The 27,566-nt window shown below is 45.1% G+C and overlaps 2 protein-coding genes and 3 non-coding genes across 6 annotated transcripts in view; 2 read left to right on the forward strand and 3 right to left on the reverse strand.

Moving 5' to 3' along the window:
• The window catches only part of dok2 (docking protein 2), a 20,720-nt gene extending 13,155 nt beyond the window's left edge, over positions 1–7,565 (reverse strand). Inside the window, exons 1-3 of one of the 2 annotated variants that reach the window (XM_049579740.1) lie at positions 6,918–7,565; positions 4,009–4,146; positions 3,522–3,689 (exon numbers count right to left, since the gene is read on the reverse strand). In XM_049579740.1, coding sequence (XP_049435697.1) covers positions 3,522–3,689; positions 4,009–4,146; positions 6,918–6,977 — 366 coding nt within the window. In that variant the 5' untranslated portion in view covers positions 6,978–7,565. The remainder of the gene's footprint in view (positions 1–3,521; positions 3,690–4,008; positions 4,147–6,917) is intronic. The other variant, XM_049579741.1, reaches the window with a different exon arrangement.
• A 2,515-nt stretch (positions 7,566–10,080) lies between these two features.
• LOC125890870 (bile salt-activated lipase-like) lies at positions 10,081–26,228 on the reverse strand. The gene is made up of 12 exons (XM_049579743.1): positions 26,164–26,228; positions 24,775–24,922; positions 23,874–23,993; positions 21,425–21,622; positions 16,118–16,248; positions 15,741–15,848; positions 15,540–15,663; positions 13,393–13,579; positions 12,033–12,236; positions 11,626–11,823; positions 11,312–11,419; positions 10,081–10,394 (listed from the first exon to the last, which is right to left on the reverse strand). The coding sequence occupies exons 1-12, from the start codon at positions 26,224–26,226 to the stop codon at positions 10,271–10,273; spliced, it is 1,713 nt and encodes a 570-aa protein (XP_049435700.1). The 5' UTR covers positions 26,227–26,228; the 3' UTR covers positions 10,081–10,270.
• Positions 18,103–18,175, reverse strand: trnaa-agc (transfer RNA alanine (anticodon AGC)). Its single transcript has one exon. It is a non-coding gene; the product is annotated as a tRNA-Ala (tRNA).
• On the forward strand, positions 18,357–18,438 carry trnas-gcu (transfer RNA serine (anticodon GCU)). Its single transcript has one exon. It is a non-coding gene; the product is annotated as a tRNA-Ser (tRNA).
• Positions 19,520–19,601, forward strand: trnas-gcu (transfer RNA serine (anticodon GCU)). The gene has a single exon. It is a non-coding gene; the product is annotated as a tRNA-Ser (tRNA).
• Positions 26,229–27,566: the final 1,338 nt, after the last annotated feature.

A 27,566-nucleotide genomic window follows, 5' to 3' on the forward strand; every position in this document is an offset into this window, starting at 1 on the left:
ACACACACACACACACACACACACACACACACACACACATCAACACAGTATTCTACATCACCAGTCAGGAGCTCATTTTAACACTGAAACACTTCTCGTGTCTGTCAGACATGATCAGATCTATAAACTCTCCCTGTGTGGAGTTAAAATGAAGCTTGATCTGAATTAAACTGAATTCAGTTTCATTCAGTTCAGTTCGGTCTGATCTGATTTCACTTTATTGGCAGAAAAAAAAAACGTTTTACATTTAACCAAACTCTGATTTAACAAAGCGTTCATCGGTCTGTGCAGTCCGGTCCGTGTGACGTCACAGGCCGATATCTTCAAATAACCTGAGAGGTTCAGACGTGATGTCACCATCCAAAGTTCCTCACTGAAGATGTGATCCGTCCGTGACCTCCAGGACGACGTTCTGTTTTATCTCCATGGTAACAGGTATATGACGCATCAAAGCTCAGAGTGTGGCGTCATGAGGAAGTCGTCCGTCCCGACTGTGTGCAACAACACAAACCTCTCAGGAGCAGCTGCAGATAAAAAAGTGTGCGATTCAGAGCTGCACTTGTCTGATGCATTAATAGAAGTGATGGACGTGTCCCTGCCCTCTGATTGGCTGTCTGTGTGCACTTGCTGTCACACAGAGACAGAGGGGAAGCTGTGAGTCAGGACGGTCAGCTGTCTGTCATCTTGCTGCTTTTTATAACCACACAGACCCTGTTTCACTCTAAGACTGTTTCACACTGACTTTATCTTTCATCACATTCTCTGTTAAACTGGTGCTTTTATTTTGAAAGATTCTGTGCGAAACATGATTATTAACCATAGTGATCAGATCAGCAGCTGGATCCATGTCGTTTCCATGACAACCAACTTTATTAAACCAAGCAGAGGACCGTCTGAAACCTCACGTTTCTTTACATTTGAATTGTCAGTAGTTTTTACCACATTTTCAGACAATCAGCAAAAGAACAAGTGAAATCACGCTCGTCGGCTCCGGACTGATAAACACTGGTGTCAGTGCAGGAGGAGAGATCACAACAAGACAGTGTCTTTAAAAGAGTTAACAAATGACCAATATGTTTTTCACCTGGCTCACAGAAAAGCTTTTTTGCAATATTTCAATATTTTTAGATTTTTTTTGGTGTTTGACATCAGATTTTTTTTTTTATTAAAAATGTGCATTAAACAGGCGGATGCAAAAACACAAAAAACACGTACTTCCTGTTGTGACAGCGCAGTGGCAAAAAAAAAAAAAAAAAAAAAAAAAAGATTTGGCTGTGGTCATGTTTTGTCTAATAAGAAACCTGGTTGGACGCGTCCCAACGTCTCAGTGAAAAATATTTTTGTCACATTTATTGGTCTCTGACGGAGCTCAGCAGCGACGAGTCTCATGAGGTCAGAGCGGGGCCGCAGCAGCAAACTGGTTTAAGGTTTACAGTGATATTAAAGTTGACAGTTATCACACTGTGTACATTTACTTATCTACAATATCAAAAAACAAAATCCAACTGGACGTTGAATCTCTCCTTTATTTGAGTTAGTTATTATAAGAGGAAACTTTTTACACAAACTTCATAAACTAAATGTTTCAGTCTCAGTTATAAAACATTTGTTCGTCCACCTGTTACCTTCTGATTTCATTCCTGTGAGGATCACTCTGACTGAGAATTAAAACTGTTGAATACTGCAAAACTGCAATATTGTCTGAGACAGTTATCACACCATGAAAATCTCATACCATCCCTGAGGTCTCATTTATAAACACTGTGTACGCACAAAACGAGATCTGAAAGAGTCTCAAATAAATAAACACCAACATTATTTAATACTCAGAGCTCTGCAGCCTGAAGCCTGACAGACGCTCACTGGACCCGTTAAAACCACAACCTCTGTTCCTCACGCACATATTCACACTGCACAGTGAAGTTTAATGCAGTGCACTACTGACACATTCAAACAGTCCAAAAGTTGTGACAAACAAACTTATTTTTCTGTCTCTAATCACGACAGTCATCTGTCCACCAGCTAGAATTAAATAATGAGCAGACAAAAAGTCAAACTTTGTCTTCACATCAGAAAAGATGTTTCAGTTCAGCAGTATTCAGGAGCGTCAGGTCTCACCGCTCATGTTGTTACTGTCAGTATTTATAGCGTCACCGCTGCGACCTGTCCACCACACCACAGTGTGACACACATCAGCCCAGTGAACTGTGGTCAGCTTCTCATTCACCTTTGACAGAAGATCATTTCACACTTTGATGCTCTGACCTCACACCTCCGCTGACACTGCACAGAGCATTTGTTATGCTGCGGTGAATCTGAACTGTCCTTTAAAAATACAAAGTCACACAATAACTCAGACTAACCGACAGAGGCAGCGGTCGACCAGAAGCTCCTGAGCTCACTGATGTTAAATCACTGTTTTTCTAAATGGAGTCTGGCTCTGAAGGGAGAAGAGATACGTTTCAATTCATCAAGAGTTTTCTCTGGTTTTGGATTCTCCGTTCACCCTGGAGGACTGAGAGAAAAACTTCCCAAATTCAACGTAATATACAACGAGTAACTCATATACAAATGATCATTTCTTCAAAAATGAAGACAAAATATCTCGGATACAACAACAGCCATCTTGTGCCAGTGGCGTCATCCTGAGCCAGAGTCTGTGCAGCAGAGATCTCTGTGGCGTCAAGTTCCTACCCATGCATCTGTCTGACCAGTCGTGAGTGGTGCGGTTGGTGATGAGCACATTGACTGGTCACAAAGCTGAGTCATGGCGCCAAACGCCCTCTTGTAGCATTAAGTAACTTAATAAAACCAAACTTATCAGAAAAACGAACACATGAACAAACATCAGCGTAACAGGAACGACCTGAAGTGACAGAAACCATCTTTTGGGAAAAATGTATTTGACATGAGCTTTGGTTTTTTAGTTTGGCCATGTCCCATCTGTCCCATCCTGCAGCCAGCCACCAGGGGGCGATCCAGATGATTGGGTTCACCTTTTGGGATTCCTTCAGTGGGATTTGATGACGTAGCCTCTTTTGAGAGGGCACCAAGTGTCTTCCTGGACCTCGTCATCAAGGCCCAGGACCCCCACTGGCATGGACTCTTATACCTCCCACAAACTGTTGGTGCTTCTCAAAGTCAAGGAAGGATCCTCATCGTATCCCCCTGAAGGACTGTTCCAGTGTCAAGGATCCTCTGAATTCTACCAGAGCAGAGCAGAGTCCTTCCTCTTGAGAATTTTCAAGGATGCATGTGTTTATCCTCAGCTGGTACGAAGTACCCACAATTCTTTGTGCACATTTTGCTAGAATTAAGGGTGGGTCTCCTCAGTGACGCACACCTGGCCACTCGTTAGCCTGTTCCAGTGTGTGTGCACCAAATTCAAGGAGTCTTGCCGAGCCTCTGTAGGATCTGACTTGGAAGGACCCGTCCTACCACGGAAGGATCCTTGACTTTGAGAAGCACTAAAAGTCTATTGGTTAGAGTAAGGGTGTGTGTGTGTGTGTGTGTGTACCTACAGGGAAGGCGATCTCACACAGTTTGTGTGTCCAGTCGTCCAGTTGCAGTCGGTCTGCGGCGAACACGTAGATTTTCTCTGTGGTCTCGATCAGGAAGGGTCCCGTGTCTCTGGGACATCCGTCCATCTCCACCTCAGACACCCGGATACAGTCCGCCAGACGGATCACCTGGGTGACACACACACACACACACACACACACACACACACACACACACACAGGCTCTTATTACCTAGGTAACAGGGTGTGTTATTGCTACGGCAGCACAACAGAGGAGATCATTACAACATTAAACAAAACCGAACGTCTGGTGTTCTGGAGCAGGAAGTAGAGTCCAGTAGAACATAGTTTCAGACTGAACAGTAGAACAGAAAACACTTCAGAGTAGAAACAGACGGGGTTAAATAGAACACAGCAGAATACAGAGTAGAATACAGTCCAACTGAGTCCAGTAGAGTCCAGTAGAGTCCAGTAGAGTCCACTGTACCTTCTTGTGCTCCTGCTGTTTGCGTAGACTCTTGTCGCTCTTCTCCACACTGCCTCCATCTTTACACTCAAAGAACTCCAGTCTGGAAATCGAACAGGAACTCTCTCTGTACAGGACGCACCACACACGCTTCCACTTCTACACACACACACACACACACACACACACACAGAGAGTGATGTCAATGTTACTGTTGCCTCTGCTCGTACAGTGATGCAGTCTTCAGATGAAACACTGAGGGTCGAATTCACAAAAGGATTGCGTGGCTTTTGCGGCCGCTAAACTGGTAAAAATGGAGCAAACAGATAGCGTCTAATTCACAAAGCACGTGCAGAGGGTGAAATGCTCCACTAACTGCGCTGCCAAGCAGATTGCATCTCGGTGCTCCGGTGTTATTTGCACGTATTTAAATGAGGTAATATGCATATATTTGGCACAAAAATTGCCCCTTTCTATGCAAATGAGCCTCATTGATAAACAACGTCTAATTCACTAACACCAGCGCTAACAGCCACACGCAGTTTGAGTGAAGTAAATAACGTCTTTAGAAAGCTGGTGCAAACTGGGCGCTCCTCTGTGGAAGCCTCTCGCCCAGACTTTCCAGTGATCGTGGCAGCAGTGATCGTCTGTTAAATCAGTCTGTAAATAATATTTTGACATTATTATTATAATCATTATTACTTTAATGGCATCTGAAGATACTGATGCGTTGAACAGGTGACAGTCTGCGGTCACTCTCAAAACGCACTTCTGTCACGCACTTCAAAAGCAACTTTCAATAATCTATTTTACGAAACGGGGGAAACAAACGTGAACAAAAACGGTTCCATAATTCATATTAAATTCAAAAGATAACAAAAAAACAGCTTCAAGTGAGAGGGAATAGTGATAAAGTGGTCAAACTGGGTCACATCCACAGCCTCCACCCATCCGACACTGTCAGACTGACTCACCAGCAGACATCACTACATGAGGGTATACAGTATTCAGTACTTTGCCAAACAAAGTCTAATTAATACCAGCGCTAATAGCCACATGCAGTTAAGTGAAAAAAATAAGTTTGCCATGTGGCTAATTGCAATCAGGGGCAAACTGCACTCAGCTGCCAAACGTTGTGGGCGTGTTTGCGCTGGTATATCATTAGCGCAATATCCTTTGTGAATAGGACGTTAAGACGGAGCAAACTGCGGGTGCAAGTGAAGTGCAATTCAAGGTGCTATCAGCGGCCGCAGTTCATTCTTTGTGAATTCGGCCCTGGGTGTCGGAGCTCACTCTGGCAAAGAAAAAAAATCTGGACGGTTCATAAATTCAGAGAGTTGTCTAAATGTACTGTTTGGTTATTCAGAGCACCACCCTCTCAGAGCAGCAGTAAATGTGTGATTAACTTGACAGTTCATGATCTGTAGAAATAGAGACAGCTGTTTCTTTAAAGAAAAAACAGCACTCTCATTTTAGTGTAGAGAGCTCAGTGATAGCTCTGTGTTAGCTCTGCGTTTGCTAGCCTAAATGTTAGCTCTGTGTTAGCTCTGTAGTTATTTTATTGTTAATTGGTAATTATGTGAAGGTGCATCACAGGCGATGTTGCAGAGTAACACAAAAGTAATGTAACGAGTATTGTAATCAAGTACTTTCTACAGGAAGTGAGTAAGAAAATTTGCCTAATGCATTGCTTTAAAAAGGTAATGTGTGTAATCCATTACTTTTGAGTAATGACCCTAACCCTTACTCAGTGTCAGCTCTGTGCCAATGTTGTGTAAGCTCAGTGTTAGCACTGTGTTAGCTCAGTGTTAGCACTGTGTTAGCTCAGTGTTAGAGTTACGTGTTAGCTCAGTGTTAGAGTGGCGTGTTAGCTCAGTGATAGCACTGTGTTAGCTCAGTGTTAGAGTTACGTGTTAGCTCAGTGTTAGAGTTACGTGTTAGCTCAGTGTTAGCACTGTGTTAGCTCAGTGTTAGAGTTACATGTTAGCTCAGTGTTAGCACTGTGTTAGCTCAGGGTTAGCACTGTGTTAGCTCAGTGTTAGCATTGTGTTAGCTCAGTGTTAGAGATATGTGTTAGCTCAGTGTTGGAGTTATGTGTTAGCTCAGTGTTAGCACTGTGTTAGCTCAGTGTTAGCATTGTGTTAGCTCAGGGTTAGCACTGTGTTAGCTCAGTGTTAAAGTTATGTGTTAGCTCAGTGTTAGCACTGTGTTAGCTCAGTGTTAGCTCAGTGTTAGAGTTATGTGTTAGCTCAGTGTTAGCATTGTGTTAGCTCAGTGTTAGCACTGTGTTAGCTCAGTGATAGAGTTGGGTCCATGTCATTGGTTCGACATCCCATTAGTCTGACTGTCCGCGGCGTATGGTGCGCCTCGACCGGCTTGAGGCGGAGCAGGCTCACGGCTTATGTGTTTGCCACTTTCTTTTTCATTTTAACCCACACCATGATCTTTTCCTGACCCTAACCAAGTGGTTTTTGTGCCCAAACCTAACCAGACCTTAACTACAGGGCATCATGATGATTTCGGAACAACGGGACTTCGGAACAATGAATATAATATGGTCGGAACAATGGGATGTCGAACCAATGGGCAGTTCCCGTTAGAGTTACGTGTTAGTTCAGTGTTAGCACTGTGTTAGCTCAGTGTTAGATTTACGTGTTAGCTCAGTGTTAGCACTGTGTTAGCTCAGTGTTAGAGTTACGTGTTAGCTCAGTGTTAGCACTGTGTTAGCTCAGTGTTAGAGTTACGTGTTAGCTCAGTGTTAGCACTGTGTTAGCTCAGTGTTAGCACTGTGTTAGCTCAGTGTTAGAGTTACGTGTTAGCTCAGTGTTAGCACTGTGTTAGCTCAGTGTTAGAGTTACGTGTTAGCTCAGTGTTAGCACTGTGTTAGCTCAGTGTTAGCACTGTGTTAGCTCAGTGTTAGAGTTACGTACCTTTCCAAACCTCTGCTGCTGCAGGTACAGCATCCCCTTCTTCCTGATGTCCTCCTCCATGATGATGCTGCACCTCCTCCTCTCCTCCTCACCTCTTCGTTCTTCTCCTCTTTCTGCTCCACTTTCCACTTCTCCTCCTCCTTCTCCTCCTCCTCCTCCTCCTGTCTTCTGCTGTCTTGTCTCTGTCTCCTCACCTCCTCTCTAACTTTTTGCTTCCTCTTCTGCTTTGTCTCTCTTCTGCGTCTTAGTTTCTTTTCTTCTTCTTATTTCTAATTTTTTCTTGAATCCTCTTCCTCTTTTCTCCCTCCTCCTCCTCCTTCTCCTTTCTTCTTGCTGTGGCGCGCTCCTCTTCACCTCCTTCTTTTTCCTCTGCGTTGTTTTTGACTCTTTTCGTTGCACCTCTTTTTGTTGACTCTCTCCTTTACGTTCTCCTTTTATTTCTCCTTCTTTCTTGTCTTCTGTCTTGGTTTACTGTCTGGTTCCTCCTCCTCCTGTGTGTGTCTGTGGTATCAGTGTGAAGCAGAGAGACGTTGAGTGTGTCATCTGTGTTTCCTGCCTTCACTCTTTTGCAACATGTAATGCAGAACTAAGCATGTGAACGTGAACCTCCTCCGTCACCACCGCTCCTCCTTCCTCCATCTCACACTTTGACACTTTTATTTAAATCCAACCTCCTATCCACTCTGTGGTGACTTTACTCTGTCTTTATTCTTCTACTTTGTTTCTCCTCACCACCTGCTCCTCCAGGAGCTGATACCATAGACTGATACATGCAAACATCACCTGGTGTCACATGCACGCCTCCTGGTGGCTGATTGTGTTCATCGCAGTAATCTTCACTTTGATATTTTTGACATTTCTAAGAACGTCTCATCAACATGGTTCTGATGTCTCTGAAACACTGAAACTCACATCAGATCCTGATGAACGAATGACTGAAGTGTAAAATCTTCACTGATGAACACTTTATAATTAGTTGAGAACAAAATGACTCAACAACCAAAATCATCGACCCACTGAGGGCTGTATTCAAAATCAAAGTCAAACATTGAACTCACAGGCTGGTCCTGTATGACCTCCTGACAACGTCTGAGCTCCTGATGAGTCGGAGGACGGTGTCCTGGGGGATCTCCTCCCAGACCTGGATCAGGGCATCAGTGAGCTCCAGGACAGTCTGTGGTGGACACAGCGATACATAACGTCCCATAGGTGCTCAGCTGGACTTAGGTCAGAGGAACAAGAGGGCCAGTCAATGACATCACTGCCTTCATCATCCAGGAACTGCCTACACTCTGGACACATGAGGCCGGGTCCTGCACCAGGAGGAACCCAGGGCCCTCTGCACCAGGAGGAACCCAGGGCCCTCTGCACCAGGAGGAACCCAGGGCCCTCTGCACCAGGAGGAACCCAGGGCCCTCTGCACCAGGAGGAACCCAGGGCCCTCTGCACCAGGAGGAACCCAGGGCCCTCTGCACCAGGAGGAACCCAGGGCCCACTGTTCCAGGAGGAACCCAGGGCCCTCTACACCAGGAGGAACCCAGGGCCCTCTGCACCAGGAGGAACCCAGGGCCCTCTGCACCAGGAGGAACCCAGGGCCCACTGTTCCAGGAGGAACCCAGGGCCCTCTACACCAGGAGGAACCCAGGGCCCTCTGTACCAGGAGGAACCCAGGGCCCTCTGCACCAGGAGGAACCCAGGGCCCTCTGCACCAGGAGGAACCCATGGCCCTCTGCACCAGGAGGAACCCAGGGCCCTCTACACCAGGAGGAACCCAGGGCCCTCTGCACCAGGAGGAACCCATGGCCCTCTGCACCAGGAGGAACCCAGGGCCCACTGTTCCAGGAGGAACCCAGGGCCCTCTGCACCAGGAGGAACCCAGGGCCCACTGTTCCAGGAGGAACCCAGGGCCCTCTGCACCAGGAGGAACCCTGGGCCCTCTGTACCAGGAGGAACCCAGGGCCCTCTGTACCAGGAGGAACCCAGGGCCCTCTGCACCAGGAGGAACCCAGGGCCCTCTGCACCAGGAGGAACCCAGGGCCCACTGTTCCAGGAGGAACCCAGGGCCCTCTACACCAGGAGGAACCCAGGGCCCTCTGCACCAGGAGGAACCCAGGGCCCACTGTTCCAGGAGGAACCCAGGGCCCTCTACACCAGGAGGAACCCAGGACCCTCTGCACCAGGAGGAACCCAGGGCCCTCTGCACCAGGAGGAACCCAGGGCCCACTGTTCCAGGAGGAACCCAGGGCCCTCTGCACCAGGAGGAACCCAGGGCCCTCTGCACCAGGAGGAACCCAGGGCCCACTGCACCAGGAGGAACCCAGGGCCCTCTACACCAGGAGGAACCCAGGGCCCTCTGCACCAGGAGGAACCCAGGGCCCACTGTTCCAGGAGGAACCCAGGGACCTCTGCACCAGGAGGAACCCAGGGCCCTCTGCACCAGGAGGAACCCAGGGCCCTCTGCACCAGGAGGAACCCAGGGCCCTCTGCACCAGGAGGAACCCAGGGCCCACTGTTCCAGGAGGAACCCAGGGCCCACTGCACCAGGAGGAACCCAGGGCCCTCTGCACCAGGAGGAACCCAGGGCGTGGGGTTCTGACAGTGTGGTCAGAAACATGCACACCAGTAGCCTGCTGGAGGTCATGTTGTAGGGCTCTGGCAGTGCTCCTCCTGTTCCTCCTCACACAAAGGAGCAGATAGCGGTCCTGCTGCTGGGTTGATGCCCTTCTACGGCCCTGTGCAGCTCTCCTGGTGTAACGGCCGGTCTCCTGGTGTCTGGTATCAACCTGATTGGGCTGCAGGTGCCGCCTCATGCTACCAGTAGTGCCAAGGACTCTAGCAGAAGACCAAACTAGAGAAGGATCAGTGAGGAAGGATAAGGAGAGAGCAACTGTCTGTGGACACCACATGTAAAACCATTTCCTGTTTGTCTCTTTGATTTGACCCAAAGCAGCTGAAACTGATTCACAATCACTGGACTGAAGTTTGACTGACTTCCTGTCAGACTGTGACCATTAAGAGCTCCCTTAGTTTTTTCAGCAGTGTATACTGGTTACTTTCCACCTCAGTTAGAGACTTGTAGATCAGTCACTGGTTGACTGAGTGATGTTGGTCTGAAGATAATAACGTGGATCAGCTGTTCGGTGAAGGAATAAAAGAGCCAGAGTTCAGAATTGAGTTTCATTTATTAAACAGTAGAAGAAGAGTACAGAACACACCTGCTGCAGGTAAACCTGACATGTTTATTCTGTTCACATCTTCACTTGTTGTTGTTTGTGATTATCAGTGTTTCAGTCACCACAGAGGAAGAATGACTAATAATAAAACCATCAGCAGTCAGATGTTCTGCTGTCAGATCAGTTCTCCGTCTCTTCTCTCTTCATCCCTCCATCATCCTCCTCTTCCCCCGCCCTCCTGACTGACGGCAGGCGGCTGTAGGTCTGAGTCCAGTAGGTGACGTACTCTGATCTCAGGTCGTAGCTGCACAGAACAAACACAGGTATTACTCTCAAATATTATATACATATATACATATCTCCTCTGACAGTAAACCATCATCTGCATCTCTCAAAGCTTTATTGTTTCCATCCAGTAGAATGAAAATAGAATACAGTTTTAGTCCGAGTTAGGTCAGCTGATGGAGAAGAATAAAGTGCAGAATGACTATGATATAGTAACATGATAAAACACTGTAGTGTAGAATACAACAGAGAAAAAAATAGAACTGAGTAAAAACAAGTAAAACAAAGCAACAGGCAGTAAAGTAGAGTAGAACACAGTAAAGAAGTATTAAAGAGACAGCTGAGTAGAATACAGTAGATTACAATAGAATACACTGACACAGAACACAACAGAGTAGAGGACAGTTACTGTAGAATAGAGTCAAGTAGAGTAGGAGCAGAGTAATGTTCAGCAGAGTAGAACACATCACAGTAAAGTACAATAGAATACAGTAAAGTCGAGTACAGTCGAACACAGTAGAACTCAACATTAGGACTCAGTATAATCTCAGTAGAGTACAGTGGAGTGCAGTGGGGATAAACTGAATCACAGTAGAGTACAGTGGAATCACAGTAGAATCACAGTGGAGTGCAGTGGGGATAAATTGAATCACAGTAGAGTACAATAGAATCACAGTAGAATCACAGTAGGACTCAGTAGAATCACAGTGGAGTGCAGTAGAATCACAGTAGAGTACAATAGAATCACAGTAGAATCACAGTATGACTCAGTAGAATCACAGTGGAGTACAGTAGAATCTCAGTAGAGTACAGTCGAGCGCAGTGGAGATAAATTGAATCACAGTAAAGTACAGTAGAATCACAGTAGAGTAAGGTAGAATCACAGTAGGACTCAGTAGAATCACAGTAGAGTACAGTAGAATCTCAGTAGAGTACCTGACAGAGGACTTGCTGATCTTGTGGTTGATGGTCAGGTAGGGATGGTGGGTTCTGGTATAGACGGGCCAGGGAGCTGGTACCTTATGGTTACCGTTACTGGGATCACTGAAGACAGGAGCAGAGTTTACACCAGTTTAAAAAAGACCAGTCAGACCAGATCTGTTTTCATCAGTTCAGTTCAGTCCAGACCAATGGAGACCAATTTAAACCAACAGAAACCAGTTTAGACCAACAGAAACCAGTCTAAACGTAGACCAGTTTGTACTCAGGTGTGTCGGCCTGTGTGTTTGCAGTGCATGCTGGGAGTTTACCCGGTCCTGGCGAAGTTGGTCCAGTACGCGATCATGTACCCGGACAAATTGCGGTGTCGGGGGAAGTAGACCAGTGGAGTGGCGAAGGGTTTACCGAACACGTACTGCAGGTCCTCGGCATGCTCCGCCTCCACCCAGCGAGGGAATCCTGGGATACGAGTCTTCATGTTGAACAGGTAGGAGTAGGTATGGGCTCCACTAAGGGACAAACAACAGCAAACTCAAAACATCATTTTAGAGGATTTTAGCATGAAAACCTTTTTTCTTTCACTTCCTGTTGAAGGTTCAGATGTTTCAGATGTTGTCACTGTGAGTCACAGCAGAGACTAAAGGATAATTTCACTCTGTAAAATTATTGTTTACATTTACAAAAAATCAAATGTATTTATTTCTCCCTCAGAGCTGACCTGGCGTTGTTGGCGTGGAGCTGGAGGGCGATCTGAGTGGGAACCAGGAACAGGAAATCAGTCTCGATGTCGGCCACCGTCTTCTTCACCACCTCTGGATCTGGCGCCGACCCCCAAGTTGATGAGTAAACCCTGTAGGCCGAGTCGATGGCAGCGTTTCCCTTCTCTTTGGTCAGACCGGCCAGCAGACCCTTCACGTCCTCTCTGAGGACCAACATGAACATGTTACACAACAGCTGTTTAGAGTTCAGTATCGTCTGCATAGTGATGGATGTTAATGATGTTTTTTGTATGTGGTAACATATAAAGATTGATTTGATTTGATTTGATTTGATTTATTTATTTATTTCAAACATTTAAAAATGAAAAATATCTTGTAGGATAAAAAACATACAAAACAGAGACAAAACAGTTAATAATGTACAAACTCAAAATGAGAAACGTAAATATTTCCTGTCCAAGAAGGAGTAGGAAGAAGCAACATGCTTGTCTAGTCCTACCCCTACTCTCACACTATACTAATCTATCACTAATCACTAATCAAACTGTTTCATACATACCTGCTCTTTTCCATTGATTAACCCCACATTTACATCACTTCACTTCTTTATACTTTATAGCTAATATTACCCTATATACGTATAATACAAATTCGGAAATACAAGATGATAAAAAAAAAACAACAACAACAGTATCAACCTGAGTGTGTTTTACCTTCCCTCTAATCATTTGTGTTCCTTAAGAAAATACTGTCTTTGTACCTCTTTTTAAACTGATATCCTTACTTTGTTTGATTTCTTCACCCAGTGTGTTCCACAAAATGACTGCACAAATTGATGTGTACATAGTTTTCAGAGTGGTGCGAAAACAACCTTGTTTCAAATTTAATTTTCCTCTTAAGTTATATCCCCCTCTCTGTCCAAGAACATGTTTGTGTGATGCCAGGCAGTAAATTATTTCTTGCTTTGTACATAATTTGAGAATACAAGCCCACCAGATCCATAAATTCCGGTTCATGGGACTTCAAAAACAGACTGTCAGTGTGTATCCAACATTATGTAAAATTCGTATCATCATCATCATCATCAAAGTCTGAAGAGCAGTAAGCCCAGAATGAAGCCCTGTGGGACTCCAAATGAGTGGTGTATGGTAGTAGTAGAATCACAGACTAAAGATTTGATATTGTCGACATTTCTGATATTAATGATGTAAAAATGTGTTTTAGTGATGAATAGAAAAATTACTGTAAGTCTAAATTTTCTATCATAATCATCTTTGCTTAGGAATCTCCTTGAGTCTGGTGTCTGGTCCTGGTTTTGCGGTGTCTAAAGCAGCCTTGAAGCAGCCTTCCAGTACTCACACGGTGGTGTTGGCCTTCCTCTGGTTGATTGAAGGAACGTCGACTCCAGCGAAGATGTGTCCGTCCATGCTGTTGATTCCGGCCATGTAATCAACCCCAGCAGCGTTATGAAACAGCCGACTGGGGTCATCAGGGATGAAGTCACCGTCAATCACTGGAGCAAGTTCAAGGAGATCCATGACCACACCTACAGGGAAAAGACAGAGACTGACATGGACGTCTCCACCTTTATGGAGACTGAGACGGACGTATCCACCTTCAGGGGTCACAAAAAATCATCTTATTTCTAACAGTCCACGACGGGAGAGACATCTGGTTGACTTTGTTAAGCTCCTTCTGCACCAGGGGGCCGATAAGGAGACAACGGGCCCCACAGATATGCTAAGGGCCCCACCACCTCTCTTAAATGGGAGCAAGACACACAGACCGTGCAGTGGTTTCCTGTCTCTTTGAGGTAATTTTGTGTGTTTTTTGTCTCTTTGTGTCTCTTTTCTCATTCCCCTGTAGTTGCTATCTGTCTTTTCGTAGTCACTTTTCTCTGAAGTGATATTTGTCTCTTTGGGGTAATTCTGTGTCTTTTTTGTCATTTTGTGTCTTGCTATGGCCTTTTTGTATCATTTCATAGTCATTTGGGTCTCTGTGGTCATTTTGGTTTTATGTCACTTTGTAGTTGTTTTGCATCTTTTTGTGATTTTGTGTCTCTTTGAGGTAACTTTGTGTCTTATTTGTCATGTTGTGTCTCGTTTTGGCCTTTTTTGTCTCCTTGTAGTTGTTTTCATTTTTTTCGTAGTTGCTGGGGTTTCTTTGGGGTAATTTTCAGCTTTTTCTTGGCTTTTTTTAACCCTCATTTGATAAGCCAGTTGAAATATGAGAGGGGGAGGGAGAGAAGATGACATGCAGCAAAGGGCAAAGGGCAGGAATCGAGCCCATGGCCACTGCGGCAAGGACATAGCGTTTGTGCATGGGATTCCACTGAGCTCCTGGACACCCCTTTTTTGTGTAATTTTGTGCCTTTTTTGGTTGTTTTGCCTGTTTTGTAGTAATCCTTTGTCTCCTTGCAGTTCCTTTTCATCTCGTCATGGTCTTCTTGTGTCTCTTTGTGGTTGGTATGTGTTAATTTGACATTTTACAGGTAAGGTGAGGGGGGCCATCTGATGCTATTGGTCCCTGGCCCTGTGCCTAGTTGGCCTGTTTAATAATCCATCCATGTTCTGCAAACTCTGTCTGCTGTTCTGATGACTTTCTTGAGGGTGTTTCTCAGGAGTCAGAATAACTTCAGGGAACATATGAAGCTATAAAGAACATTTCAATTCAAATAAACACAAGAAGTTTGTGCTCTAGAGAAAGGATCAGCACTCAGTGAATAACCTCCTAAGCCCTATGATAAGCTATTATGGCAAGGCTTAACTATACAGACCAGTGAGCAGTGATAACTAGCATGTCTTTGGGGTCATCAGGTGGGAACCTCCTTTCACCAGTGTTTCATCTAGTTGGTCCCACGACACCTCCAGGAGGCTAGACAGTGATCTCTGGCGTCCCAGAGACACTCCGCTAATGCCAGGTCTCATTGCTCCCCACACCAACCCAATAACCTCCTTTACCTTACTTACACATGGCTTTCTCAGCCCAAACAGCACTGCCATCTTCAACCAAACCCAGGCTCCGTACATGCGAGCTCCAGGTAGAGACAGGGCTGATACTACCTTTCCTAGCACATTCACCATACTCTATTTCACACGCTACATAGCATAACTACAATATAAGCTAAAGTTAAAGGAGATAGAGAAGATAAACTCACAGGATCAGCAAACACACTCACCTTGCAGCATGGTCTCAAACAAAATGGATTCAAATAGGCCACTCCCACACTTAAATAACCTTCCCCTTTCTGGATTTCCTCCTGAGAGGAAGTGGATCTCTCCACCTGATCTCAAGGAGTTATGTGCCCTGCTCAGTAGGAGTGTTGGACATCTGGAGTTTAACGTATCCAAACAGCTGTGACATGAGGTGACTCAACACAGTCTAAACAGTTTGTTTGGGGTCTAAATTCTGCCCCCTGCTGGTGAAAAGCTGTTTAACGCAGCTTTAAACACAGTGAGACTAAACTTAAGGGTCAAAGTGTTTCTGTCTGCTCCAGATGTTCTCACCTTTTCCCAGAATCAGCAGCACGTCAATTTTTCCTGCCATGGTGAGACCAACCGGGTCGCTCATCTTCAGACAAGTGATCATGTCGTCTTCGTTGCTTCTCCGGCAGCCGACTTTACGAGCGATCTGCAGAACAAAAAAACAAGATGTTAATTAAACAGAATCAGTTTGATCCATGTTTCAGTCGACAGTGTTTTGTGGACCTTCTTGGTGAGAGCCATGGGGTTCCTCTGCAGAGCCCAGGGACTGAGGGCCACGCCACACTGAGTGATCACTCTGCGGAATAACCCTTTATTGTAGGGGGACAGCATCTGAGGGGACAAACAGACACATTAAGATTAATGAGATGATGGGCGTCATGCAAGAAGTGATATACAAACAAATGTTGTCTTACTGTGTTACATTGCAAATTAAGATTTTTGTGAATGAATTAAAGGAAAAATTACGAGTGCAGCCCAAACAAACAGATGATTGATTAGAAAATTAATTAGCAACTATTGTGAGAATCATTAAGTTTTTTTTAATTGTTTTTATGTCAAAAACATTTCATTTCTTTAAAAATCTGAACTCGATCTCTGACCTGGAAGCTGGCGCTGGCGGCTCCGGCTGATTGGCCAAAGATGGTGACGTTGTCGGGGTTTCCTCCGAACGCCGCGATGTTCCTGCGGACCCAGGAGATGGCAGCATGCTGATCCCACAGACCGTAATTACCTGAGAGGTAAAAGGATCACCTGTTCACTGTTTCCTGTCTCTGACTGAGGTCATCAGACGAGTTCATATCAAACTGTTCTTAAACTGCTGCTTCCTCAGAGTTAACATGTCGGTGGCGGCATTTCGGCGTAGGACATAGCTTGGGGTGGCACTTTCAAGTCCCCACACTGACCAGTACAGAGTGTGGACTGGGAGCCCACATCTCTCCGTTAATGCATGTCTATAAACTGAATCACAGTGTTTGTTTACAGTAACCTTCAGGTTGAAAACCCCGGCGCTGAAACATCGCTGAACAACACTGACTCAGTTAGTTAATCTTTAACCACCCAAAAAAGCCGACCTAAAAACAACATTGTCAGTGTGAGTGTTCGCTTCATTCAGAATATTTTCACCACTTTACCTGAAGACAGTCTTTTCTGACAGGAATCTGCAGCAACGTATCCTCACAGAACGGTTCATATGATATCTTATGAATTTATGCCCCATGAGTGATGTTACGTCCTTAAAGTAAAGTTATGTAATTAACATAAAGTTACAGAGGTTAGGTTTAGGAATAATGTATCTTAAAATGATTCAAATGGTGCTTGTCAGAGTCAACGATGTTTCCTTGGTAGGGCGGGTCCTTCCCAGTCGGGTCCTACAGAGGCGAGACAAGGCTCCTTCCTAACATTGGAACACACACTGGAACAGGCCAGTGCCCAGGTGTGCGTCTCTAAACAGGTCCCGCCTTCAATTCCAGCAAATCTTGCACAAAGAATTGTGGGTACTAGATACATACATGCATCCTTGAAAGTTTTCTGAATGAAGGACTCTGTCCTCAGTAAAATTCAAAGGATCCTTGACATTGGAACAGTCCTTCAGCAGGATTTGATGACGTAGCCTCCTTAAAATTCAGATGTTAAAGGACTAAAGTCTGTGGTTGTGTGACCCGTCCACCGACCCAACCTGCCTCCAACACCGCTGGGGACTGCTTCCTTGTTTACTCCCATGAGCGCTTTGGTCACATGATCGCAGCCTTCCAAAATATGTGGGTTACTCACGAATTACTGGCTCATGATTACATGGGACATATAAATTTTGCTGCATTACTTTTCATAGAAAAATGTACAAACATTTTATGGGAACAGAGTAATTTTACTTTGCAGAGCACTGGAGTCGCTGGTCTACAGCTGCCTTGATAGGTTAATGTACAAAGTACAGTGGAGAGAATATTCTAAATACAGCGTACACTTACATTAATGATCTTTTTAGGTGCAACTGAGTTTCTTTGGTGGCTTGAATCCATTTTTCTGTGTCCCACAGCAGCACATTGTTTAGCTTCTGTGTTGGTAGATTTGGTTTATTAAAGACGCCAGCAAAGCAACACAGAACATAAAATCAAACATCGGTCGGAGTGCCTTGTTTACTGATATATTTTAAACGTTGAAAATGACAACAGAAAAAAACAAGTTTGATGATTTCACATATCTGTATCTGTCTGGAAGTGATTGTTTTTGTCAGTGTGACATCACTGTGGTTTGGTTTATCAGTCCTGAGTGTGCACGTGTCTGATGAAGAAGAATTCTTTCTCCAATGAGAAATGAAGAAAGTTCTTCTGTACAGTGAAGACACCCACCAGGACATCACTTCATCACTGCCCAGGTCTGAGCACCAAAGCCGGAGCAGCTTCTCCACTGCAGCTCCCCCCTCCTGGAACTCCCAAAATAACCTGACTGAAGTTTCAACCACAGAGCAACAGACGTTGGTTTTAAACAACTGGCTGTGAGCTGCTCCACAGTTACTCTGCTCATCCAAACAGTGTCTCATAACTCACTGTCTTTCACTCAGTATATCCTCGACTGAAATAAAGTCTTGTGGAGAATGCGGGCATCGATCCCGCTACCTCTCGCATGCTAAGCGAGCGCTCTACCATTTGAGCTAATTCCCCTGTGTATGGTTATGTGTTGCCATGGTGAAAAAGAATTGAGTTAACAATGCTGTGGACTGTAGAGGAGTATGTATGACCATGCTGCATGGTCATACATACTCCTCTACAGTCCACACATTTCCAGACTTTCCAAGCCTGGAAGGTGACCTGGATTGGACTTTGTAAACAACAGCAGCCAGCAGACGAGGTGGCCGAGTGGTTAAGGCGATGGACTGCTAATCCATTGTGCTCTGCACGCGTGGGTTCAAATCCCATCCTCGTCGCAGGTTCTTTAGTCTGTCCTGAATGTGACATGTCAACAAGATAACATGCTCCATTATCAGTGAAACAATCAGCTCAGATCCTCCAGACCTCGTCCAAAGCAGCCATCTGATATCTAACATACAGTTTCCATGTGAAAACAACATGTGTCTGTGATGGCTGCATTAAAGAGCTCTGAACTACAGGAACACTGCTACATCTCAACTTCATCCTCTGTTAACATGCTACAAAACTAAACTGGGATCAGAAACCAACCAATCAGCTCCAGGCAGGTGTTGAGATATGGAGCCTTACTGGCAGATCCAGAGAGCGCATCTTCAGAGAGCCACAGTACAGCTTTGAAGAGAACCATGAACAGCTGATCAGCCGTCTGACTGACAAGACAGCTTTTACTGCAGCTGTGACATTCACTGGAACCACATCTGAGTCACTGAACGCACCACACACACACACACACACACACACACACACACACACACACACACACACACACACACACACACACACACACACACACACACAGAGGAGGTGGGCGGAGCTACATGAGACATTCATTCACAGGGGAATTAGCTCAAATGGTAGAGCGCTCGCTTAGCATGTGAGAGGTAGCGGGATCGATGCCCGCATTCTCCACAAGACTTTACTTTCTCCTGAGTTTGTGATTAAAGTGACTGAACTAAAGAACACAGTGGGACTCCTCAGGGTCGTCTCAGTCGGGTTGAACTCATCTCATCTTCTGTTACGGTGTGAAAACCTCCTCATCAGCTGAGGGACTTCACTGTTGTTGGATATAAAAGTGTCATCAGCATACAGGCTCATGTTAGACTGTATGGAGCTGCTCTGGAACCTGCTGATGTCACTGTTTAGTTTCATCATCAGGGTCAGAGGTCAGAGGTCAGCTCACACCACCTGTATGTCAGTCTGTCTGATGTCTCTCTGTCTTTCACTCATTATCAACTGAGAATAAAGTCTGGTGGAGAATATGGGCATCGATACTCTGACAACAAAAGTCCAGTTAGAGTCAACAGTGTTTGCTTTTCATGACATCACGCTCAGTCATCACCTTGAACACACCCCAGCAGAGACGAGGTGGCCGAGTGGTTAAGGCGATGGACTGCTAATCCATTGTGCTCTGCACGCGTGGGTTCGAATCCCATCCTCGTCGCAGTCAACTTTACTTTCCTGCCGTAGCACAGGCCTCCATAGAAGACAAAAGGCGTTTATGCTCATTGTGTTGCTCGTTGCAGAACGCTATGAATGTCCGGTTGCTTACAAACAAAACCTTCTGTGGATGAGGAAGAAGTCAGCGAGTGTTACTGTGAGAACGTCACCAGAAAAACAGGCTGCCTGGCAACAGTAACCAGACGTACTGTCAAACATGACATCTGTGTGCTGTAATTATCACGGCCTCTGACCTCCAAGTAGAAATGATCTCAAACCTCTTTGTTCCTGTGGGTCACCACTCTCTGCATCACGCTGTGTTCAGCTTTACATCAGTCTCTCATCCAGGTCTCTTTCCAGAGTGACTCCACAGGCCTGCAAAGTCTGGAAAACTGTGGAATGGAGGGGAGGAGGAGCAGATGAGGTGGGCGGAGCTACTCAATTACTGTTTGTAGAGGGGAATTAGCTCAAATGGTAGAGCGCTCGCTTAGCATGTGAGAGGTAGCGGGATCGATGCCCGCATTCTCCACAAGACTTTACTTTCTCCTGAGTTTGTGATTAAAGTGACTGAACTAAAGAACACAGTGGGACTCCTCAGAGTTGGAAATCAGCACCAGCTAAATGCTAATAAAATAATTACGTGTCTGTTAGATGTTCTTCAGTCAGCAGCTGAAAACACGACGGTCATCTACTGAGTGTCAAGTAGATTTTGGGATCTACCAATCACAGCGGCAGCTGGACTGGTCGGAGTTAATCAGGCTTTAGGAGCATTATTTGGACATGTATACAGCACATTCACAACGTACGGCTCAGCTCATGTTTTTACTGCAGTTTGTGACACGTGTCTGTTTACAGTCGGCTCTGTGCGTTGTCATGGAGACGATGTACACAAACCAACTCACCAACAGTTTGTCAGGCTGGTGTGGCTCAAGATAATTTCTGGAGAACTTGTGGCCCCTGCCGGCTGGTTAAGAGGAGCGAGGAGTCAATAAAACAGGTTTTTAATTATTCTGAATCATCACAACCATTAGCGGTCCATGAGTGTACAGTTATACATGTGCAGTCACAGTCTGAGGCTGATTGGTCCAGTAGTTTGTGAGATTAGCAGCAGAGAGAAAGATGATCTCCTCACAACACCAAGTTTCTACGTTACGAAACTGTGATTGTTTCATATTTTAGTTTAATCATCTGTTATAATATAAAGTGTCTCTGAGCATCTATAAATGGACTCCGTGAATAAAACGTATAATAATTTTTATCGCAGACTTTCATCAGACAGAACTTCACTCTTCAGACAGAAACTTCCCAGAGTTCTCTGAAAAGGTCTGACAGTGTACCGGACTGTCGCTGAGACATACAGCAGCTTGTCGCCAACAAACGGTGAAGGCATCACATCTGAGCCGCCTCCCACCTGAACCTGAGCTCCGCCGGTCGCAGCTGAAGCTGAAAACAGAAATGATCTGAACATTTACTCTGAGTCATCAGATCTGAGCAGCAGCTGAGCTAACAGACACTTTATCTGCTCACACACTGATAAACACACACCACAGCTCTGATCACATGCATGCTGGGAAATCACCAGCAGGCATCCAAACACAGCACATTGGTCCGACCCCGGTCTGACCCCAGCTTCCTCCGGCAGGGTCGATTCACCTGGTAGACCTTTAGAGTCGAACTCTGCAGGAGAATCTGTAGCCATTTTCAGCTGCTGTTCTTCCAGTTAGCAGCTAACAGTAATTAGCAGTTTGAGTGAATGATCAGGTCGAACATGTGCACAAACTGAGACACAATCAAAGATCAATGACAGTGTCTGTGTTTCGGTCGTACCTGGCAGTCGGGCGTCTCCGGAGCTGAGGAAACCCAGCGTACCGACTCTGTAGTTCACCGTGACGACGATGACATCACCCCTATCAGCCATCTCCTTCCCATCGTACAGAGAGTCCCCGAGGATCGCCACATCGTTGGACGCCCCCAACAGGAAGGCGCCGCCGAACAGGTACACCATCACCGGTAGGTTTGTAGACACTGACGAAGACACAGAGGGGACGATGAAGAGCTTAACGTCATCGTCATGATTATCATCATCATCATCATCATCACTGAGTTTCAGATACTTCAAAAGAAAACTGTGGAGGTGAAACAACAGATTGTTTGATGACATCTGGCGTCACATCTGTTACATCACTTCCTGTCAGTATAAAAATCTAGTGTGGCGGCAAAACTGACCAATCATTCAGTTTGTGATAAAAACACCAGACGTGGTTCATCTGTAGTTTGATACATGTAGAAAACATCTGGACATCAGGGCGTCACAGATCGGCACTCTGATGAACAAGGCAGCAAAATCCAATATGGCCACCACCTGAAAACTGTTTATCATGTGAACCAGGCGTGCTACAGATATAAACTTGGTGTCTGTTTAATGTTTTCTGACCATCAGAAACTCACTGGAATGTTTATTTTTATGACTGGATGCATCTGGACCCCTAATTTGCATATTTCCAAGATGGCGGCTTCCTTAAGATAAGTTTTATTTTTAACTCTGGCAAACTTGGTGTCTGTTTCATATTTCTAAGCACTGAAAACACACTGGAATACTCAGATGTATGATTTATTTGGAGTCTTTGGGCACAGTGGGTGGAGCCTGATGAATGAACATCCTGTCACAGCATAACATCGCCCCAGCTTCACTAAGGCCTTGTTTACACGGATACACATACAAATAAAAACGGATTTTTATGTATCCCGTATTTAAAAAATTCCGGGTTTACTCGATCAGCTATGAAAACAATATCCCTGTTTACAGGAAAACGCAACAACAGCAGCTTTTTGCTGCAGACGTCTTTGTGCGCCGATGTAGCGGTGATGTTGATGCAGCAGTGCTAAGTTCATTTGTAAGCTCGTAAGTAGTCCCAAAAGTGCTAACAAAACATAAACAACCCAGCATATATCCGCCATTGTTGTTGTGGTTCCCAGGCGCCTAATAGGCATGTGCGAACTGGGTTGCAACGTCATCGTTTTCCAAAATCTTCGTCCATCCTGTTTACACGTCTCCATAGAAACGGATATTTTTTAAAAACTTTTTTTTTTTTTAAATCTTCGTTTTCGTCGATAAAAGCGCCGGTTACGTGTAAATGACAGGTGCAAACACAAAGATGGAAACAGAAATACATGGAACCATATGAAGAGGCTCGAAACCTGGCTGGCTTAAGGTTAGTGACCGTAGCCCCGCCTACTTCTTAAACCCAGACCGCTGCAGCAAAGATGTAGCCATAGGGAAGCGGCCATATTGGATTTTTCTGCCATGGTCATCAGAAGGCCGATCTGTGACGCCCCAATGTCCAGATGTCTTCTACATATTTTAAACTACAGATGAACCAGATCTGTTGTTTCGATCACAAACTGAACGACTGTCTGGATTTTATGAGCGAAGCCGCCGCAGTGTTCTTCACCTTGTGGTGTTATCATTTTTACAGAGTGCTTCCTCCACTGCTGTGAAACACTGTGATCAGTGTGGTACATCCATTTATAGTGCTACTGCTAGCTCCTCGCTTGAACCGGAAGTCATTCGAGGTCCGCCATCTCCTAGGCCGTGCAAAGTCTCTTATTTGTGCAGCGAGGAGCTAGCGCTAGGATGGTCGAGAGCTTCCTACCCGGAAGAGATTTTCAGCTGAACGCCATGACGTATAAATACCCGCCCTCTACATCTGGCACATTTGAACGAGATGGCGGAGAAACAGTACAAGAGTAAGTACCCGTTACATGCATTCTTTGTAATGAATCGCGTAATTCACGTACCTACTTCAAAGAGAAATGATATTTCATGCAAGATTGTTATGTTGCAATTAGTCTTTATTTCAGTCACAACCCGTTGCGTTGTTCATCGGACTGTCGGGGATGTGCGGCTGCTACATGCAAAAGTGTGTGACCAGAGTCATGACGGCGGGGGGTAGAGGTTACGGCTTTGATCAGCGAATATAATGAGACTTGGGATGTACCCATAGTAACGCCAAATGCTGGCTCCATTATGCAGCAGATCCAGCGGTTCCGCCGTCATCAGGAATGGACGTCACGTCACGTGACGCTTCAGTGGAAAGGACGTCTCATGTCTCTTAAACCGACAATGCTCGCTCAGCACTCCTAGCGCTAGCTCCTCGCATTTTTCCCTAGGTAGGAGGAGCTAAACGGCTAGCAAAGTCGGCTAGGTAAGATAAATAGCAATAATTTAAGAGACTTGGGACGGATGGATGTGTGAGCATGTGTGTGTGTTACGTACATTTCCGTCCCTGTGGAACGAAGATGTTCAGGTACAGACAGTCCTCGCTGCCCTGGGTTTTTGTCTGCAGCAGCGTCACCTGCAGGCAGCGATCCCGATTTGTCGTGGCCTTCAGGATGCCTGGAAACAACGAACATCAGCATTTTTATTCCATTTCCTGTTTTACTGTTGTTGTTGTTGTTGTTGTTATCCTCAGAGGTCTCTTCCTCTCAGAAACACACACCAGCTGATTTACACCAGGAAACACTGAATAAAGAAGTTTCAGGATAAAAGAAATCTGTGTTTTATCAACACTGCTCGTCACAGAGGAGCTGCTAACTAAGGTGGCTGACATGAACACATGAATGTCTCTATCTAGAGTCATTGTTTGGTTTGTCCGTTCAGGGCTGCTGTAGAAACATGGTGATCTCTGTAGACGAGTACATGCTCCCTGTGCGTCACATTCTGTTTCTAGTCTTTATGCTAAGCTAACTTACACTAAGCTAACCACGTCTTTTTGAGTCACCGCAAACATTCTTAATAAATCTGTTCTGGACAAAATTTAAAAGTGAATTCATCCATTTAGTTGAAAGAACTTCATCCTGCCATCTGCTGCCCAGCAACAGAGACTGAAGCTCTCTGATTGGATGTTTGTTAAATTTCAAAACTCTGGTTCATGTAGAGAGTTAGCTCAACGCTTAGAGCAACACAATCTCATCCCTGCTCTTCAAACACTCAGTGAACCTACACGTCTAAATGTGACGCTCTCCTGTGTCAGTTCTGGACATTCAGGGATGGCGTGCTCATTTACCCTTTCTACCTGCATTGTGACTTTAAAAAAAAAAAAAAGTCTGTTTTTACAGGAAATGGCAACGGGCCTGGTTGTCAGGGAAAGAGTGCGATGGAAGTGTGAGTTACTCACCGCTCCATCCAGGGTGAGGTTTTGGTTTCTCCCACTTTCCTGGAACGTCAGCGAAGGGGATTCCTTTAAAGACGTCGACGGACCTAAACAGCCCCATCCTGTGGCTCTTCCCCTCCACCTGCCCCCCCTCCGTCTGCACCACCCCCAGCTACACACACACACACACACACACACACATAACACAGGCCTGTGGTCGGTGATCTCACTTGATGAAACATGAATCCAAAACCTGCAGTTCCTCTAATGTCCACTAGGGGCTGGCTCCAACAGTGAGTCCGTCCCCACAGAGCTCCACATTAACGTGTAGAAATCAACATGTTTACAGCCTGTTTTGGTCTCTGTAGATCATTTTAAAACATTCATGACAGCTGTACTGAATTATTACAGAACTCACCTGTTTTCATTTTATTAAGACTTAAAGTTACACATCATTCAGGGGGCGGGGCCTATTTGACTGACAGGTAGATAGATCCACCTTCTCACCCAAATATGGTCACTTCTGGCTCAACAAGATGGTGACGGCTGAAACATGGAACGCGAGGCTTCAAAACAGGAGTCCACAAACTGCCGGGTGACGTATGTCCATTATTTCATACACTCTATGGATCTACCTTAAGGTTTTTTTTACCTTGCTTTGGTTGCTAAGGTCGTTTGTGCAATGGTTGAGGGATTCCTTAAGTATAAGACCAAGACAAGGAGAAAACTATAAATACTTAAGTGAGAGAAGACTTAAGGGTGTTTTGTGTAAACGATTTTATTGTGAGGAAACCTTAATGGGGACTTTAAGGAAAATCTTAACTTAAGGTGTTTTGTGCGACCAGCCCCTGAAGTTTTGTCATGTGTAGTGACACAGTTAGAGTAGAAGCTTTAACCCTTAACGTCACATGATGGTGAGTTTATTCTCTGTAGCTGTGACGCAGCTCTGCCATGCGCTGCCTGACGTGTGTTTGAATAAAGTTTGATGTGTTTGAATCAGAGAGAAATAAAATGTGACAGTGTGACTTTACATGTTGGCTCATGAACGTTTTCACGGCTGTGACTCACTGAAACTTTCAGATGTTTGATGTTAATGCAGCTGTGAGATGGTGTGATGCTCCTGTTAGTGAACAGTCCTGGAAATCTTAGTTCAGGTCCTTAAACAGTCCTGGAAAGGTCTGGAATGATCTCCATTAAACGTGTGTGAACTCTGACTGTAGTTAAAGCCCGGCTGACACTAACACTCACTACAGCACCAAACGTGGATTAATCCTCCGCTGAAAATAGTCCCAACAGAGTCACCACTTCCTGTTTGTCTGATAAAAACCAGAGTGCGCGTCAGACGCTGTGACACGCTGTCGGGTTGATGACATCATATTTACAGTTAATGATCTGTGATGAGGTCACACTCACCTTGGCAGCTGAGGCTGAGCTCAGACAGAAAACTAGCACCAACAGCTTCATCATCATCATCATCATCATCATCATCACCTGTCTGTCTGTCTGTCCGTCTGTCTGTCTGCAGTCACACTGCTGCTATTTATACTGTGTCTACTGATGAAACCTCTTATCTCCAGCAGCTCTGCTGCAGCCAAACACACGTCAGGTCAACTCTCTGTCTGCTGCAGCCACGTTAGCTTTGCCTAGCTCAGCTTAGCTTAGCTTAGCTTAGCTTAGCATTGACTCCACATGTTACAGCAGAGGTCGGAGACACAGAGAGACCTGTCTGAATAAAACAAAGATAAAATAAGAAGCTTAAGAAATTCATAGAATTCCACTGAAACATAAAATATGAATGAATGAATTCCTTTATTGTCAGTGCATGTTCACACACAGCAACATTTCCTGTCTCTCGTAATAGAAAAATCTATTCACTCAACACACACACACACACACACACACACACACACACACACACACTGAAACAAGTTTGTTCATTTTTTTCTGTGCTGAAGAAAAAAAAACTGAGTTGAGTTCAACTTTCAGGTCAAAGTTGCTCAACAAGCTGCAGCAACTTTATTATCAGACTGAGAACACACACAGCTGCTGCTGCTGACACACACACACACACACACACACACACACACACACACACACACACTATTGCTGTTAGTATTACAGTGGGCGTCACTCTGATCAGTGTTTTATCAGAAGCTGCTTCAGGTTTATTAAACTCTGTGTGTCACAGTAACAGCAAATATAACTCTGACTCTACATCAGTCTGGACTGTGTGTTAAACTTCAGTTGAAACAGAATGTGATTATCTGTAAATATGTTTTCATTCAGCTGAACACAGCTCAGAGATATTTAACGTTCAGCTGAAGGTGAACTGATGAACAGGTGAACTGATGACAGGTGAACAGGTGAACTGATGAACAGGTGAACTGATGACAGGTGAACTGATGAACAGGTGAACTGATGATAGGTGAACTGATGATAGGTGAACTGATGACAGGTGAACTGATGAACAGGTGAACAGGTGAACTGATGAACAGGTGAACTGATGATAGGTGAACTGATGAACAGGTGAACAGGTGAACTGATGATAGGTGAACTGATGAACAGGTGAACTGATGATAGGTGAACTGATGAACAGGTGAACAGGTGAACTGATGACAGGTGAACTGATGATAGGTGAACTGATGAACAGGTGAACTGATGAACAGGTGAACAGGTGAACTGATGATAGGTGAACTGATGAACAGGTGAACAGGTGAACTGATGAACAGGTGAACTGATGATAGGTGAACTGATGAACAGGTGAACAGGTGAACTGATGAACAGGTGAACTGATGACAGGTTAAAGTATCATGGCA

Source organism: Epinephelus fuscoguttatus, linkage group LG6 (assembly GCF_011397635.1).
Source record: "Epinephelus fuscoguttatus linkage group LG6, E.fuscoguttatus.final_Chr_v1".
In the NCBI taxonomy this organism is placed as follows: Eukaryota; Metazoa; Chordata; class Actinopteri; order Perciformes; family Serranidae; genus Epinephelus; species Epinephelus fuscoguttatus.